Source organism: Thalassophryne amazonica, chromosome 22, assembly GCF_902500255.1.
Source record: "Thalassophryne amazonica chromosome 22, fThaAma1.1, whole genome shotgun sequence".
NCBI lineage: Eukaryota > Metazoa > Chordata > Actinopteri > Batrachoidiformes > Batrachoididae > Thalassophryne > Thalassophryne amazonica.
The window spans coordinates 37,471,864-37,487,516 of NC_047124.1; the positions used below are offsets into that span (position 1 = coordinate 37,471,864).

Genomic DNA, 15,653 nt, shown 5'->3' on the forward strand with positions numbered 1-15,653 from the left:
TCCTGAACGCCCTGTATATATTGTACGTCCTGTACGCCCTGTATGTATTGTACGTCCTGTATGTCCTGAACATCCTGAACGTCCTGTATGTCCTGTACGTCTTGTATGTATTGTACATCCTGTATGTATTGTACGTCCTGTATGTATTGTACATCCTGTATGTACTGTACGTCCTGTACGTCCTGAACGCCCTGTATGTATTGTACATCCTGTATTGTACGTCCTGTATGTATTGTACGTCCTGTATTGTACGTCCTGTATGTATTGTACGCCCTGTAAGTCCTGTACGTCCTGTATGTATTGTACATCCTGTATGTCCTGAACATCCTGAACGTCCTGTATGTCCTGTACGTCCTGTATGTACTGTACGCCCTGTATGTACTGTACGTCCTGTATGTCCTGAACGTCCTGTATGTACTGTACGTCCTGTATGTACTGTACGTCCTGTATGTATTGTACGCCCTGTACGTTCTGTATGTATTGTACGTCTTGTATGTATTGTACGTCCTGCACGTTCTGTACGTCCTGCACGTTCTGTACGTCCTGTAAACTGTTTTGCTCTGACAGCAGTGAATAAATCCAGATTGCCACCTCAGTCGATGTGGGTCTCTGCTCTGGGGACTGCGACTGAACCCTGGAGCACCACAGGGTTCATGTTTATTTACTATGTGAAGTTTATGTGTACATTTGTTGTGTATTTATTTCTATCTTTATATTTAAGGTGTCAATATGTTCAATTTAGCATTCAAATGTGTGCAATTAAACGTATCAGGTATCACAAAAAACCCAAAGAATACCCAACTCGATCTGCTGTGGCGCCCCCTGTTTGAGGATGAGGAGATTTTTGGGAGTGCTAAATGTAGCTGAATTGGATGTAAAGTGTTTCTGACAGACTGCCGGACTGAACGGTGTCAAGTTGAACTCTTGAATCGGTCCAGAAACATGTTTTCTTTTACCTTTGTGCGACACTCCTTCAGAAGTCCGTCCACAAACTTTCGGTTGGTCTGTGCGATGATGGCAGGGGACAGGTTGGACAGTTTGGGTTGGCGCACACTTTGTCCCAGACTACGAGCCTCCTGCGTGTAGCGCTGAAAGTCCACAAAACAGAACAGGCAGTGTGATCAGGATGGACAATATTCTGATCCAGACAACAAATAAATAAATAAATAAAAAAGGGGGAAATGTGCCAAGTGCCCTGAGGGTTACCAGCTCAGTTAAAGCCCAAGACAAAATGGCCATTTACAGCATAAAAATGGACAACATTTTGAAACAAATGAATCTACGCAAATAATTCTGGGATGAGAACAATGTCGTTGACCAATACTGTGTTAAATTAAAAGAAAACTCATCGGACAGTTTTTGAGGAAACTGGGTCCAAATACCCAAATTGGGTGTTTTCAGTATAAAAATCAAAGTCAAAAGTCAAAGTCAGCTTGATTGGCAATTCTTCACATGTACCAGACATACAAGGAATCTAAATTTTGTTTCTCACCTTCCCTCAGTGATGACAGGACATTTCGACAATAAGAACAGTAAAGTGCACAAGTATTTACAGTGTCGTGTCTGAGGTAACAGTAATAGTGAGATGGTGCAGTAGTGCAAACCATTCAGTGTTTGTAGCAGCAGCAGATTTTTGTTAAGACATTGTGCAAGTGGTGTGATGGTGTTAAAGTCAAACAGTGCAGGACATTGGTCATAGGCAACAGAATACACACACACACACACACACACACACACACACACACACACACACACACACACACACACACACACACACACACACACACACACACACACACACACACACACACACCACACACACACACACACACACACAGTATATATACATTTATACCATGGTCAGTGAGAATTCCATGTCTAACTGGCGTGCATTATTTTCGTCTGGTCGTCACCATAGCAACACACAAATCAATTGGTGCAGATCAGCTGTGTTTTGACAGGTGAATGACAGAAACCTGATAAAACATGGATTTCCAAGTGAATTTTAATATTTTTGGCCAAAATAAAACATTTGAGGAATGGAAAGAGGAGGAGAGCAAACGAGAAGAACAGCAAAAGAAACAGCGTAAAGATTTAACATTGGACGAACTCAACAAGATTGAAGACGGGAAAGAAGAAGAGAATGGTTGCCAAGGATGAAAAACATATCTTGAGACTGGCATAAAATAGTCCCAAATACACATTTTTATCAAGTTCTTTTAACTGAAATAATTGTGTTAGCTCACTGTGTGGGACCGTGGTATAAGCGGATTAAACAACTCGAAGCCGTGCATTATACAGTTTGAATGCTTCGCGTCGTGGTGTTTTAGACTCCGCGTCGTGCATTCAAACCGTATAATGCACAGCTTCAAGTTGTTTAATCCTTATATATATATATATGTATTATATATATACTCAACAAAAATATAAACGCAACACTTTGGTTTTGCTCCTATTTTGTATGAGATGAACTCAAAGATCTAAAACTTTTTCCACATACACAATATCACCATTTCCCTCAAATATTGTTCACAAACCAGTCTAAATCTGTGATAGTGAGCACTTCTCCTTTGCTGAGATAATCCATCCCACCTCACAGGTGTGCCATATCAAGATGCTGATTAGACACCATGATTAGTGCACAGGTGTGCCTTAGACTGCCCACAATAAAAGGCCACTCTGAAAGGTGCAGTTTTGTTTTATTGGGGGGGATACCAGTCAGTATCTGGTGTGACCACCATTTGCCTCATGCAGTGCAACACATCTCCTTCGCATAGAGCTGATCAGGTTGTCAATTGTGGCCTGTGGAATGTTGGTCCACTCCTCTTCAATGGCTGTGCAAAGTTGCGACGATGAACTGGAGTCAGGTCGAGACCCCGATGAGGACGACGAGCATGCAGATGAGCTTCCCTGAGACGGTTTCTGACAGTTTGTGCAGAAATTCTTTGGTTATGCAAACCAATTGTTTCAGCAGCTGTCCGAGTGGCTGGTCTCAGACGATCTTGGAGGTGAACATGCTGGATGTGGAGGTCCTGGGCTGGTGTGGTTACACGTGGTCTGCGGTTGTGAGGCTGGTTGGATGTACTGCCAAATTCTCTGAAACGCCTTTGGAGACGGCTTATGGTAGAGAAATGAACATTCAATACACGAGCAACAGCTCTGGTTGACATTCCTGCTGTCAGCATGCCAATTGCACGCTCCCTCAAATCTTGCGACATCTGTGGCATTGTGCTGTGTGATAAAACTGCACCTTTCAGAGTGGCCTTTTATTGTGGGCAGTCTAAGGCACACCTGTGCACTAATCATGGTGTCTAATCAGCATCTTGATATGGCACACCTGTGAGGTGGGATGGATTATCTCAGCAAAGGAGAAGTGCTCACTATCACAGATTTAGACTGGTTTGTGAACAATATTTGAGGGAAATGGTGATATTGTGTATGTGGAAAAAGTTTTAGATCTTTGAGTTCATCTCATACAAAATGGGAGCAAAACCAAAAGTGTTGCGTTTATATTTTTGTTGAGTATATATATATATATATATATATATATATATTAGCTTCTTGAAAGCCTGGGGGGAGAGAGTTCAATAAACTCACAGCCTGGTGGATGAAGCTCTTTGTGAGTCTGGTGGTGCGGGACGGGAGGCTGTGTGTGGAGCGACTTGAATTGCCCACAACTGTGGTCACTTTGTGGGTGAGGTGGGTGGTGTAAATGTCTTGCAGAGAGGGGAGCGGGGCACCAATGATCCTTCCAGCTCTATTCACAATGTGCTGCAGGGCTTCCTGTTGTAGTCAGTGCAGCTTCCGCCCCACACAGTGATGCAGCTGGAGAGGATGCTTTCAATGGTGCCACGGTATAAAGTGCTCATGATGGTTGGTGGAGCACTTGCCCGCGTGAGTTTGTGCAAGAAGTAGAGACGCTGCTGGGCCTTCTTCGCCAGTGATGCAGTGTTGGTGGTCCAGGACAGGTCCTCACTGATGTGCACCCCCAGGAATTTGGTGCTGCTCACTCTCTCCACAGCAGGACCCTCGATGGTCAGTGGCAGGTGTTGGGTGTGACCTTTCCGGAAGTCAACAACAATCTCCTTGGTCTTGCTGACATTCAGCAGGAGGTTGTTGTTTCTGCACCACGTGGTCAGTCTCATCGCCCTTGGTGATGAGCCCCACCAGAGTTGTGTCATCCGCAAACTTCACTATGTGGTTTGTGCTGTGGGTTGTTGTGCAATCATGTGTCAGTAATGTGAAGAGAAGTGGACTGAGCACGCAGCCTTGGGGAGCCCCTGTGTTCAATCAGAATCACCTCTATTGTCATTGCACAGAAATCAGCACAACGAAATTTGCTTGTGCATCCTCAAAAACAGTGCTCACCCTCACACATAACTTACCAACATACACACTTCAATAAATATTAAAAACATCAGGAGATTGGGTGGGTGGGGGGGGGCAAGCTCAGAGACAAACATAACTCATATTGCACTGATCCCACACTGTCGTTTGTCCCACACTGCAGTGATCCCACACTGTCGTTTGTCCCACACTGCAGTGATCCCACACTGTCATTGTCCCACATTGCAGTGATCCCACACTGTCATTGTCCCACATTGCAGTGATCCCACACTGTCATTGTCCCATATTGCAGTGATCCCACACTGTCTTTGTCCCATATTGCAGTGATCCCACACTGTCATTGTCCCATATTGCAGTGATCCCACACTGTCTTTGTCCCATTTTGCAGTGATCCCACACTGTCATTGTCCCATATTGCAGTGATCCCACACTGTCTTTGTCCCATATTGCAGTGATCCCACACTGTCATTGTCCCATATTGCAGTGATCCCACACTGTCATTGTCCCATATTGCAGTGATCCCACACTGTCTGTCCCATATTGCAGTGATCCCACACTGTCTTTGTCCCATATTGCAGTGATCCCACACTGTCATTGTCCCATATTGCAGTGATCCCACACTGTCATTGTCCCATATTGCAGTGATCCCACACTGTCTTTGTCCCATATTGCAGTGATCCCACACTGTCTTTGTCCCATATTGCAGTGATCCCACACTGTCATTGTCCCATATTGCAGTGATCCCACACTGTCATTGTCCCATATTGCAGTGATCCCACACTGTCATTGTCCCATATTGCAGTGATCCCACACTGTCTTTGTCCCATATTGCAGTGATCCCACACTGTCATTGTCCCATATTGCAGTGATCCCACACTGTCTTTGTCCCATATTGCAGTGATCCCACACTGTCATTGTCCCATATTGCAGTGATCCCACACTGTCATTGTCCCATATTGCAGTGATCCCACACTGTCATTGTCCCATATTGCAGTGATCCCACACTGTCATTGTCCCATATTGCAGTGATCCCACACTGTCTTTGTCCCATATTGCAGTGATCCCACACTGTCTTTGTCCCATATTGCAGTGATCCCACATTGTCATTGTCCCATATTGCAGTGATCCCACACTGTCTTTGTCCCATATTGCAGTGATCCCACACTGTCATTGTCCCATATTGCAGTGATCCCACATTGTCATTGTTCCATATTGCAGTGATCCCACACTGTCATTGTCCCATATTGCAGTGATCCCACACTGTCATTGTCCCATACTACACTGATCCCTCTAAAACATCAATTAACATTAAAAATACAATACGATCCTGCTCGAGGTGTTGTTGCCAACACGGACTGCTTGTGGCCTCTGGGTGAGGAAGTCCAACAGCCAGTTGCAAAGGAAAGTGCTGAGCCCCAGTTTGTCTAGTTTGCAGATGAGCTGTTGAGGTGTTATGGTGTTGAACGCTGAAGTCTATGAACAGCATTCTCACACGAGTCCTTCTTGTCCAGATGGGTGAGGGCTGGGTGCAGGGCTGAGCAGATTGCATCCTCTGTAGATCGCTTGGCTCTGTATGCGAACTGGGAGGGGTCTCGGGTGGGGGGAGGATGGAGTTGATGTGTGACATGATGTTCGAAGCACTTCATGATGATGGGTGTCAGTGCCACCGGACAGTCGTCACTGAAGCAGGATGGAGCTGATGTTTTTTGGCACAGGTATGATGGTGGCAGCTTTGAAGCATGATGGAACAACAGCTTGCTTCAGGGACATGTTAAAGACGTCTGTGAAGACATCCTTAAGCTCCTCTGTGCAGTCCTTCAGCACGTGACCAGGGATGTTGTCCGGACCTGTTGCTTTGCGGGTGTTGATGGCCACCAGTGTCTTCTTCACGCTGGCGACAGAGAGGCACAGGGTCTGGTCATGGGGGGGGGTCTTCTGTGGCTGTGTGGTGTTCAGTGCTTCAAAGCGTGTAAAAAAGAGGTTCAGGTTGTTGATCAGTGAGGTTTTGCTCTCACAGCTCTGGAGCTGGCGTGTAGTCAGTGACATGGGCACCATTTCCAAACGAACAAATCTATGCCTACAATTGTTTGACGTAAAATGTGTCAGCGACTCATATTACGCCCTTAACAAATTAGAAAAAAGCTACTGCAATAAACAGATGACGCCGATGACTACGACAGACACCCCCCCCCCCAAAAAAAGACTCGATGAAAAAAATCGGTGAGGAGAAGCTCCGTCACGAATACATGAGATTCAGCATCTGCTTTCTGATCAGACAATCTGCAGCAGGTCTGAGAGCTTAAGTCCGTAAGTTTAACGGTCTGCATTCACCGAGTTAATTTCAGTCCTTCACAGCTGATGTTGTATCCATAGATGAGACAGAGTCTGTCCCCTCCACAGGGTCCGGTTCTGCTTCAGGTTTCTTCCTGCTCAAAGGCACTCTTCTTGACACTCACCTTGTGCGTGCTCTTTGGCTCGCTGGGGTGCGAGCTGCACCTGATCTCATCCCTTCAGAACATAACTGCTATTTATAAAAAAAAACCCTGCTGAGTAAAAAGCTGCCATATGTCTGGAAGTCTGGAAGTCCAAAGGCAAAGTCCAGTTGTTCAGGCGTCATTTCCAGAACTCCAACACAGTCGGACGGAAATGTGACTTAATGTTCCTCTCACAGAGGGGCAGAAAAATCAGGTCTTTAAACAAACACATCGAACAACAAACTTCTATTTTAAAAAGTTATCATTACCTTTTCTCTGGACTGACTGTAAAATGGAACATCGGGTTTCCAACGGAGGCCCAAAGTCCTCCTCACAAAAAGTAATCTGCAGGATTTCAAATAGTCTGATCAACGAAGACGGTCGGATCAAGTCGAGGTGGACAGAAAGACGCCACATCCACCAGACCACAGAACTGAGCCGGGTCCTGGATGACACCCACCCAGGCAGACAAGCAGTCCATCCCCATCGTGGATCTGCTGCAGGCAGGAGAACTGTGGCCGTCACGCGTTCCAGGAACAACAAACAATGTGGTGTTGCTTGAAATGTGTCCAGACCCAACCATCCTCAGTCCATGTCCTCCACCAATGTACAAACAACACTGACATCATCGGAGTCAAGTGTAAAAAAAAATCCTCTTGATCTACGAGACCATACACCTGAACATCTCAGATCCCGCCTCTGCTCCAAACTTCAAGGAGAAACTCCAAGGTCAGTTTCCTACAGTGCGTACTTTTAGAATAATGACCTCTAATAACTTCTACCCCATTAGAGGTGCAGCTCCAAAAAGTACAGTGACGTGAAAAATGACTCCTTCAGCTTTTTGAGAAAGTTACAATATTACATACACTAGAATCCTTACATACAAACTAAAATGCTTCAAGCATGTTTTAAATTTTAATTTGGATCATTTGGCCTACAGCTCCAAAAATATAAAATGTGGATCTCAAAATGTTAGAATGTTTGATTTCAAGTCATGACTGCTGCAGTGTGAATACCATGAATCTGTCCATCTGGTTCAGAACACCCGAGCACGGGGACGACTGCTGACCTGCTGTCTAGAAGACACTTACTGAGTCCCTCCGCAGGGACGGGAAGACACAGACGCCCGTCGCTGGAAAGGCCGGCTGTCCACAGAGCGCTGGATCAAACCTTACTGACTGGAAGGGAAAAGTGTGGTTGGAAAAGATGCACAATCCACAGGGACAGAGCACAGCCTGGAGACGACGGTCAAGTGAAGTAGATTCAACAACTTCACCAGAGCTTCAGAAGGCGGGAACTGAGGGTGGAGTCAGTACGTCAAGATCCAAGCGTTATGGAGACACAGATTTCCTTTTCCAGCAGGACTTGGTACCTGCCCAGTGTTGTTACTGTACATGACTGAGCTCACAGACCTCAGAGTCTCTGCAGGGTACTGTCAAGAGGAAGATGAGACACCAGACCAACGATCCAGACAAGCTGAAGGCTGCTATCAAAGCAACCTGGACTTCCAGAACACCTCAGCAGGTCCACCAGCTGATGGTGTCCACGCTGCACTGACACAGGAACCAAATACTGAGTGCTCAAACTAACACGCTCTCCAAAAGTTCCAGAGTTACTTTTTTTTTCATCGTTCCTATGTTTCTGTGTAGGCTCTCAGTTGTCCAGGTGGTTTCCATAGTAGAGAAGCTTGAATCTTCGACTGGACTGGGTTGCTTGACGTGAGGACATTTTGCTTCAAATCGCAGAAGCTTCCTCAGCTAAAATTCTTGCTCTGGTAGTCTGACTTCTGTCTTGACTGTTGTAGAGAAGAATAAAACAGAAGCCAACAAAAGCTGGAGTTTTTAACCTAACCAGACCCCTCCTACTGAGAGGTAGACTGCTATAGGTTAGTGACTAAACAATAGTTCTAATTAGCACCTATTGTGCTCTAGTTAGCACCCTCCTAATGACAGGGCAGCTGTCCCTCCTAATGATGGGACGGAAGCCTCTCCTGATGGCTCCCTTGATGACTCTCCTGATGACGTGAATGACTCATTACCATGAACAAAAGACTGAAATCGTGTTGACCTGAGTACCCCATTGTAAACAGGGGACAAAGCGTGTCTGAGACCCCCTCCCCGGTTAAGGCTGGGTTTCAACTGTTTTACAAAGAATGCTTCCTTGACACCTCTCTCAAACCATTTCTTCTCTCTGGCTAAGATTTTAACTTCCTTGTCCTCAAACGTGTGGTTAGTGTCTTTCAGGTGGAGATGAACTGCAGACTGAGGTCCACTGGCGCCCTCTCTGCGGTGCTGGTATAGCCTTTTGTGTAAAGGTTGCTTAGTCTCACCTATGTAATGTTCATTACAGTTTTCCTGACATCTGATAGGTACACTACATTGCTCTGTTTGTAACTAGGGATCCTGTCCTTAGGGTGAACTAATTTCTGTCTCAAGGTGTTAATCGGTTTAAAGTAAACTGGGATTTTGTGCTGTCTGAAGATCCTCTGTAGTTTTTCCCCTACTCCTGCTAAATAAGGGAGAGACACTCCTCTTCTTCTTGTCTCCGTCTCCTGTCTATCTGGTCTCTTTGTTTTCTGGGACTTCTGCACTTTGTCCAGGGACCATCGTGGGTACCCACATACTGTGAGGGCTTTCTGTACAAGTCGTTGTTCTTTAGCCATTCCCTCTGCAGTTGTGGGCACCTGTAGAGCTCTGTGTTGTAGAGTCCTGATCACCCCGAGCTTGTGTTCAAGGAGGTGGTTTGAGCCAAAGAGCAGATATTGGTCAGTGTGAGTGGGTTTTCTGTAAACCCCTGTCTGGAGCTGCCTGTTCTCTCCGATCGTAACATCACAGTCCAAGAAGGCTAAATGGTTGTTTCTGGCATCCTCACGTGTGAACTTGATATTGGAATCCACCGAGTTGATGTGTTCTGTAAAGTCCTCGACCTCCTGTTGCTTGATTTTAACCCATGTGTCATCAATATATCTGAACCAGTAACTGGGAGGGATGCTCGTGAAAGACATCAAGGCTGTCTTCTCCACTCGCTCCATGTACAGATTGGCCACAATGGGGGATACCGGAGACCCCATTGCACAACCATGGATCTGCCTGTAGTAATTCCCCCTAAACAGGAAATACGTGGTGTTGAGACAGATCTCCAAGAGTTGGCAGATGTGGTCTGGTGTGAGTTTGGTCCTTTCAAGTAGAGACACATCCTCCAGCAGTCTCTGCCTCACAGCTGAGACGGCCTCAGCGGTGGGGATGTAGGTGAACAATGATGTCACATCAAATGACACCATAGTTTCATCTGCTTCCAAAAGGCAAAACACTTATTACTCAGGTCAATGCCTAGAGGGCGTCGATGCTTCAACACACAACGTCACACGGCCCCTCCCACCGCCCCCCAACACACACAGGCAGGAGGACACAGAGACACAAGGACATGATTCTCCATCCTGACAAACCAACATTTCTCCAGAAAGTGTCAAATTTTGACTCTCTGGGTGCAAAGTTGAGAAAGAAAAAAAGATGGAATCATGCCCTGCTCTTCCTGGGTCAGGCTCAAAACCTCTTAAAGTAGTGTTATATTCACTATTTAAAAAAAAATGCCTCTTAATTTTGTTTTTCTGTGTGTCAGTATCAAGTCTGAAATTCTCGTGTGGTGACAAACCAAAGTCCTGTCGCCTGTTCAGTTGGTCTCTGGTGCTGAATTTGACCGTTATGGACTTAGCTACTTCATGGACTGATATTCGTGTGTTTTTTGACCCTGGATTGTGGATAAATTACATTTTTTTTAAATTTAATCTTTCTATTTAACCAGGTTTGTCCCATTGAGATCGAGACCTCTTTCACAAGGGAGACCTGGACAATTTAAAGTCTCCAGTCCACCTAACCTGCATGTCTTTGGATGTGGGAGGAAGCCGGAGCACCCGGAGGAAACCCACACAAACACACACAGGGAGAACATGCAAACTCCACAGGTGGGAATCAAACCCATGACCTTCTTGCTGTGAGGCAACAGTGCTAACCACTGCAAGAAGCATGAAGAAGGCTACGCTCACCTTCCTGTGTGGTTCTCTGCTCTGGGGTCTCCGGTTGTACAACTGTGCCCACAATGCTGTTTGGGCGTCTGTACGACATCGTTTCCCTGAAGAAGTTCATTTGGAATTTTTCCTTTTTACTACTTTACATGTTTGTTGGTGAGATCATAAGTTTGGACTCTTTGGCTGAGGTTTAGTTTGTCCCCAGAGCCGCTGCAGAACAGGTGAAAGTGAGATGATGTATGACAGCCTGTTCAGGGATCAGTGCTTTGCTCAACGACACTTTGACAGAGACAGAAGTAACTGAGGAGCTGATAAGTGGAAAGAAAAGAAGTGTGCCAGCAGAAAACACATTCCAGAGGAACGGGGTGGTGGTGGGGAGGGGGGTCTGTGACGGGGAGTCCACAACACAAACATGTCCTCCACATACCAGACAGGACGTGGAGGCAGATTTTTTAGGTGGTCTGACAGGAGGAGGGGACGCACTGTCCCACTCCCAGAATGCCATGGAGTTCTGCAAGACCAGACAGCCTGGGATCTGAGGGGGTGGAGGACATGGACATGGGACAGGACAAAAACAACAGAGAATGGACAAAAAAAAAAAAAAAAAAGCCAGCAGCATGCAGATGAAGTCCTGAAGAACAGAAAGACACATCCTCAAACACAAAGTCTGAGACCACCAGCAACGATCACTGCAGGACGTCAGGAGGTTAGACACGAGCACATGAGGACGGGGGGGTGTTACCTCTCCGAGGTCACCGACGATGGGAAGATGCTGCGTTTGGTGCCGATCCTTCCTGAGCTGAGCTGCCATGGTTCTGTGGGACCACCTGAAACAAGAAGACCGTCACTGAGCCTCTGGAGTGGTTGATGGAGCATTACGGGGACATTCTGAAGGACCTTCAGCTGTGAGCAGGTGGCACAGGTTCCTCAGGACTGAGGACGCCAGCACCTGGAACAGACGGCCTCTTCTCATGAGAAATTCAAAGGACCATGAACAAAATAATGGAGAACAAACATGTACATATGAGTTAATGTTTTGTTGTGGAGATTTTGTGAATATCAAACATATTTTCCACCAGGAGACGGTGAGGACATCACCACACAGATGGCAGGTCATCCAAGCAGAAGCACTAAGTGACAGTTGCTGCCACCTCACGTATTAATGCTGTTACTCAAACGTAAACATAGTCAGAATGGAACTGATTCTTGGCAGGAGTCGGTGTTTTGATGTTGGGGGATTTTAAAATTCATGTTTGCCGGCTGACGACTTTTTCAGACTTATGGACTCTTAATCCAGTTCAGTCTGTTGAAGGACCTACACACAAACGTGGACATGCTTTGGACCAGTGTTGTTGATGTTTATGGTCTTATTTTTTGTGATCACCCGTCTCTTAGAGACGTCTCTTTCACGTCGGTGTGCCAAAGCTCGCGTCAGTGCACATCGCTCGCCTCTGATGCTTTAGTTTAGTGTATCAGAACAATAATCAGGCCTGACATCTGGACGGGCCTCGTCCTCTCTGGACTGTTTCATTCTGTTCAGAGATCCTTACAGTCCACCTAAAGCTGGGCCTCGGGTCTGTAGGCGAGCTGAAGGATTAATCCTCCTGCTGCTGCTCCTCCAGCAATGTGTGGCTCAGTGCTGCCTCACAGCAAGAAGGTCATGGGTTCGCTGCCCTCCTGGTTCTTTCATCTTCTCCACGTGCCTGTGTGGGTTTTAGAAACATGCTTATTTAGGGTCTGCTTCTGACCAAGGTAGCGACTCTACATCTGGAAAGCCTGAGGGTGGCTCCCCACTGCCCCCAGTGGTTGGATTGTGTCTAAGTACAGGGACGGTGGTTACATGGTGTCAGGAGGTCATGGCTTGTGACCCAGCGGCTGTGAAGGTGGATGAAGCCCAGTGTCCGTGTGCAGCGATGGTTCCACGTACAGGTGTCTCCCAGATGGAGAGTTCCACCATTCAGTTCAGGAGTCGACCAAGAGACAAGCTTTGATGCTACAAATTCTGAGCATCAGATTCCCAGTAAAAGCACAGCTGGAGCCCTGCTGCTTAGAACATGAATTTAAGATGTAATCAAACGGATTTATCACCCCCTGCTGGCTGCTTTGAATTAGCTGCCAGTTATGCTGCTTTTACACATAACGATGACAAGTCACGAATGCCACGAAGTACACATTCTTGGCCACTGATCACGAATGTGATGATTCGGGGCAGAGGCATCAGGTGTCCTCAGGAACTGCTGCAACCTGTTACCACACGTTACGATTAAAGGCACGTGTTGCTGGAGAATTATCAGGAACCATTATGTTATAGAATAATGAGAATAATGAATAGAATAGAACAGAAAAGAAAAGAATAATGTTCCACGCTGTTGTGCGCTATTGTGTGTAACAGCGCATCGTTACGTTCTGTCACGTTGTGAATGAGGCGAATTGTGTCCACACACACCCATATTCATCCATCAGCTGCTGAACAGTTCAGATCGCTCCAGTTTGCTCCTCAAAAGCCACAGCAGAGGAACTTTGTGACTGCATGCTTAGTTGGGCTCTGTGCCATGGAGTGGCGCAGAGAGGAGGAGACGGAGAGAACCAGATGTGTGGCTCCACACGGCTCTCATCTCGCTTGTTTTCCCAAACATCAGGTGCAGCAGCAGGTGGAACACCTGCAGGAGTGCGCTGAGGAGCACTGGAACAAGACTTTCAGCTGACTTGGCGTCACTGTCCTCCTTCAGCAAACTGCAGCCAGCAAACTGAATGTGGTGCAGCAGGATTTAATTGTGCGCAAGTCAGAGAAGAACGCTGTCACGCGCTATTAAGGATCATCACTAATCAAGACGGATCAACATGGTCAGCTGTGATCTCCACGACATGTGAGACCCAAATGAGATGTCCTCCGTTCCGTCAAGGAGAACTGATCCCGGTGTCACAGCGTCAGGGCTCCAGGCACGAGTACTGAACAACAAATAAAGACACTTTGACTTGACTTTGACTTTGAAGGGGAGGCCGGGGCCAAAGTCACATTTTACATTTCTATCCCTCTGAATCTGTTCGGCTGTAAGTGTCACATTATTTAACACCAGTTTTTATTTTATTGGTGTTTCTAATAAATAAAAAAAACATCAGAACAAGTGTATCATTTTTAAATGTGTATTGAATCAACAAACAAGACACGTTTAGCAAAGTTCATTCATTCAAGATGTTTGTTATTCCAGACATTTAATCAGTATTTCAGCTGTGGAACACAAGTCAACTGGAAAGAATGAAGAAAAATTATCACTGAAATAAATAGAAAAAGACTAAAATGTTGAGACTTTTAGTCAACTAAAAAAATGACTAAATGTGACTAAGAATCAACTTTGACACAAGACTAAATTGAAAAATGGGCAACAAAAATAACGCTACTCAGTGACCTTTTAACCCTGCACGCCCCCACTGGGTCCCCCCCACACACACATACCACGAGGCTCCGGTTTGGTGTCTCTGTCCTGTTAGCACCCGTCGTCATGTCTGCAGTATTATTCATAAACTGTTCCTCACACTAATGAGCTAAATGTTGTAAAGTCTGAAGAAGTCGTGGCTGTTTTCTGGGATCTTGGTGAACGTGGATCTCCAGGGTCAAAGAGGAAAACCCACAGAGCTTCACAATAAGTGTCTGGAGTTTTGGCAGCTTTGTGACTTCATCCTGACACGTCACCGATATTTCTCTTTGTGACATCTTGAGGACAAACGACGATGCGCGACTATGATGAGATAAAGGCTGCTTTTAATTTGAAAGGCTGATGTTGGCGTGGGGGCGGCGGCCTCACTTGTTATTGGTAGGGCCGGTGTTGAGCACGTCGGCCTTCAGGTTGGGGAAGAACCCCTGCCGGTGTCTGCCCTGGCCGATCCTCATGTCCAACAGGTGAGGAAGGACGGCGTTGTGGTCGATCTTCTTCAGCCGCTGCTCTACGGCGCCAGCTGCAGGATATGACATCATCATTACAACATGCAGAAGGACGTTTTCTCATGCAGTCAGTCAGACAGAAGCAAAAAGTGCTGCAAAGTGAGCAGGTTTGGTTATTTTTGTTTACTTGTCTGATTTTGATTTGACAAAAGTAACGGGACGTCTCATTTTTGAGTGTCTCTGCTCGTCCCAGTATCTTCTTCAGTCAAACTAACCTTCCTGGAGAAGCCAGACTAGAACGAGCAGAGGGGTTCTAACCAGGAACCGCTCAGGCTGCTCCGCCTCCAGGACCACGTTCCTGTGGACCTGCAGACGGGTTTGGGTCGTGGCACTCTCCACACATACGTCTGCACACACACAAGCTGACTTTTCCACCTCACTGTTCCTTCACAATGCTTTAAGCTTGACGTGGACTTGACACTGATCACATGATCACGGCTCGCCGTCTGTCCCGCCCCCTCGCTCTCTTTTCACGATGATGTTTTGTTATCATACCACTGACATTAATTATGAATGTAAAGCTGAATCGTGTGAAAGCAGTTTTTAAAGGTGCTCTTGAGAGGAATTTTATTGTAACACCACCAAAACCATTTTCCACTTCCTGCCACTGAGTGCATGTGCACAGTGCCCTCATGGTCGACGCAAAAAGCAAAAACTGACTGGAAGGACCATGATCAATCAATCAATCAATCAATCAATCAATCAATTTTATTTATATAGCGCCAAATCACAACAAACAGTTGCCCCAAGGCGCTTTATATTGTAAGGCAAAGCCATACAATAATTACGGAAAAACCCCAACAGTCAAAACGACCCCCTGTGAGCAAGCACTTGGCGACAGTGGGAAGGAAAAAACTCCCTTTTAACA

General features: G+C 46.2%; 1 protein-coding gene across 1 annotated transcript in view; it reads right to left on the reverse strand.

The window, feature by feature from the left end:
• dennd5b (DENN/MADD domain containing 5B) overlaps positions 1-15,653 on the reverse strand; it is a 215,476-nt gene that overhangs the window by 84,828 nt on the left and 114,995 nt on the right. The window contains exons 8-10 of the mRNA XM_034163218.1: positions 14,649-14,799; positions 11,588-11,672; positions 957-1,088 (exon numbers count right to left, since the gene is read on the reverse strand). Coding sequence (XP_034019109.1) covers positions 957-1,088; positions 11,588-11,672; positions 14,649-14,799 — 368 coding nt within the window. The remainder of the gene's footprint in view (positions 1-956; positions 1,089-11,587; positions 11,673-14,648; positions 14,800-15,653) is intronic.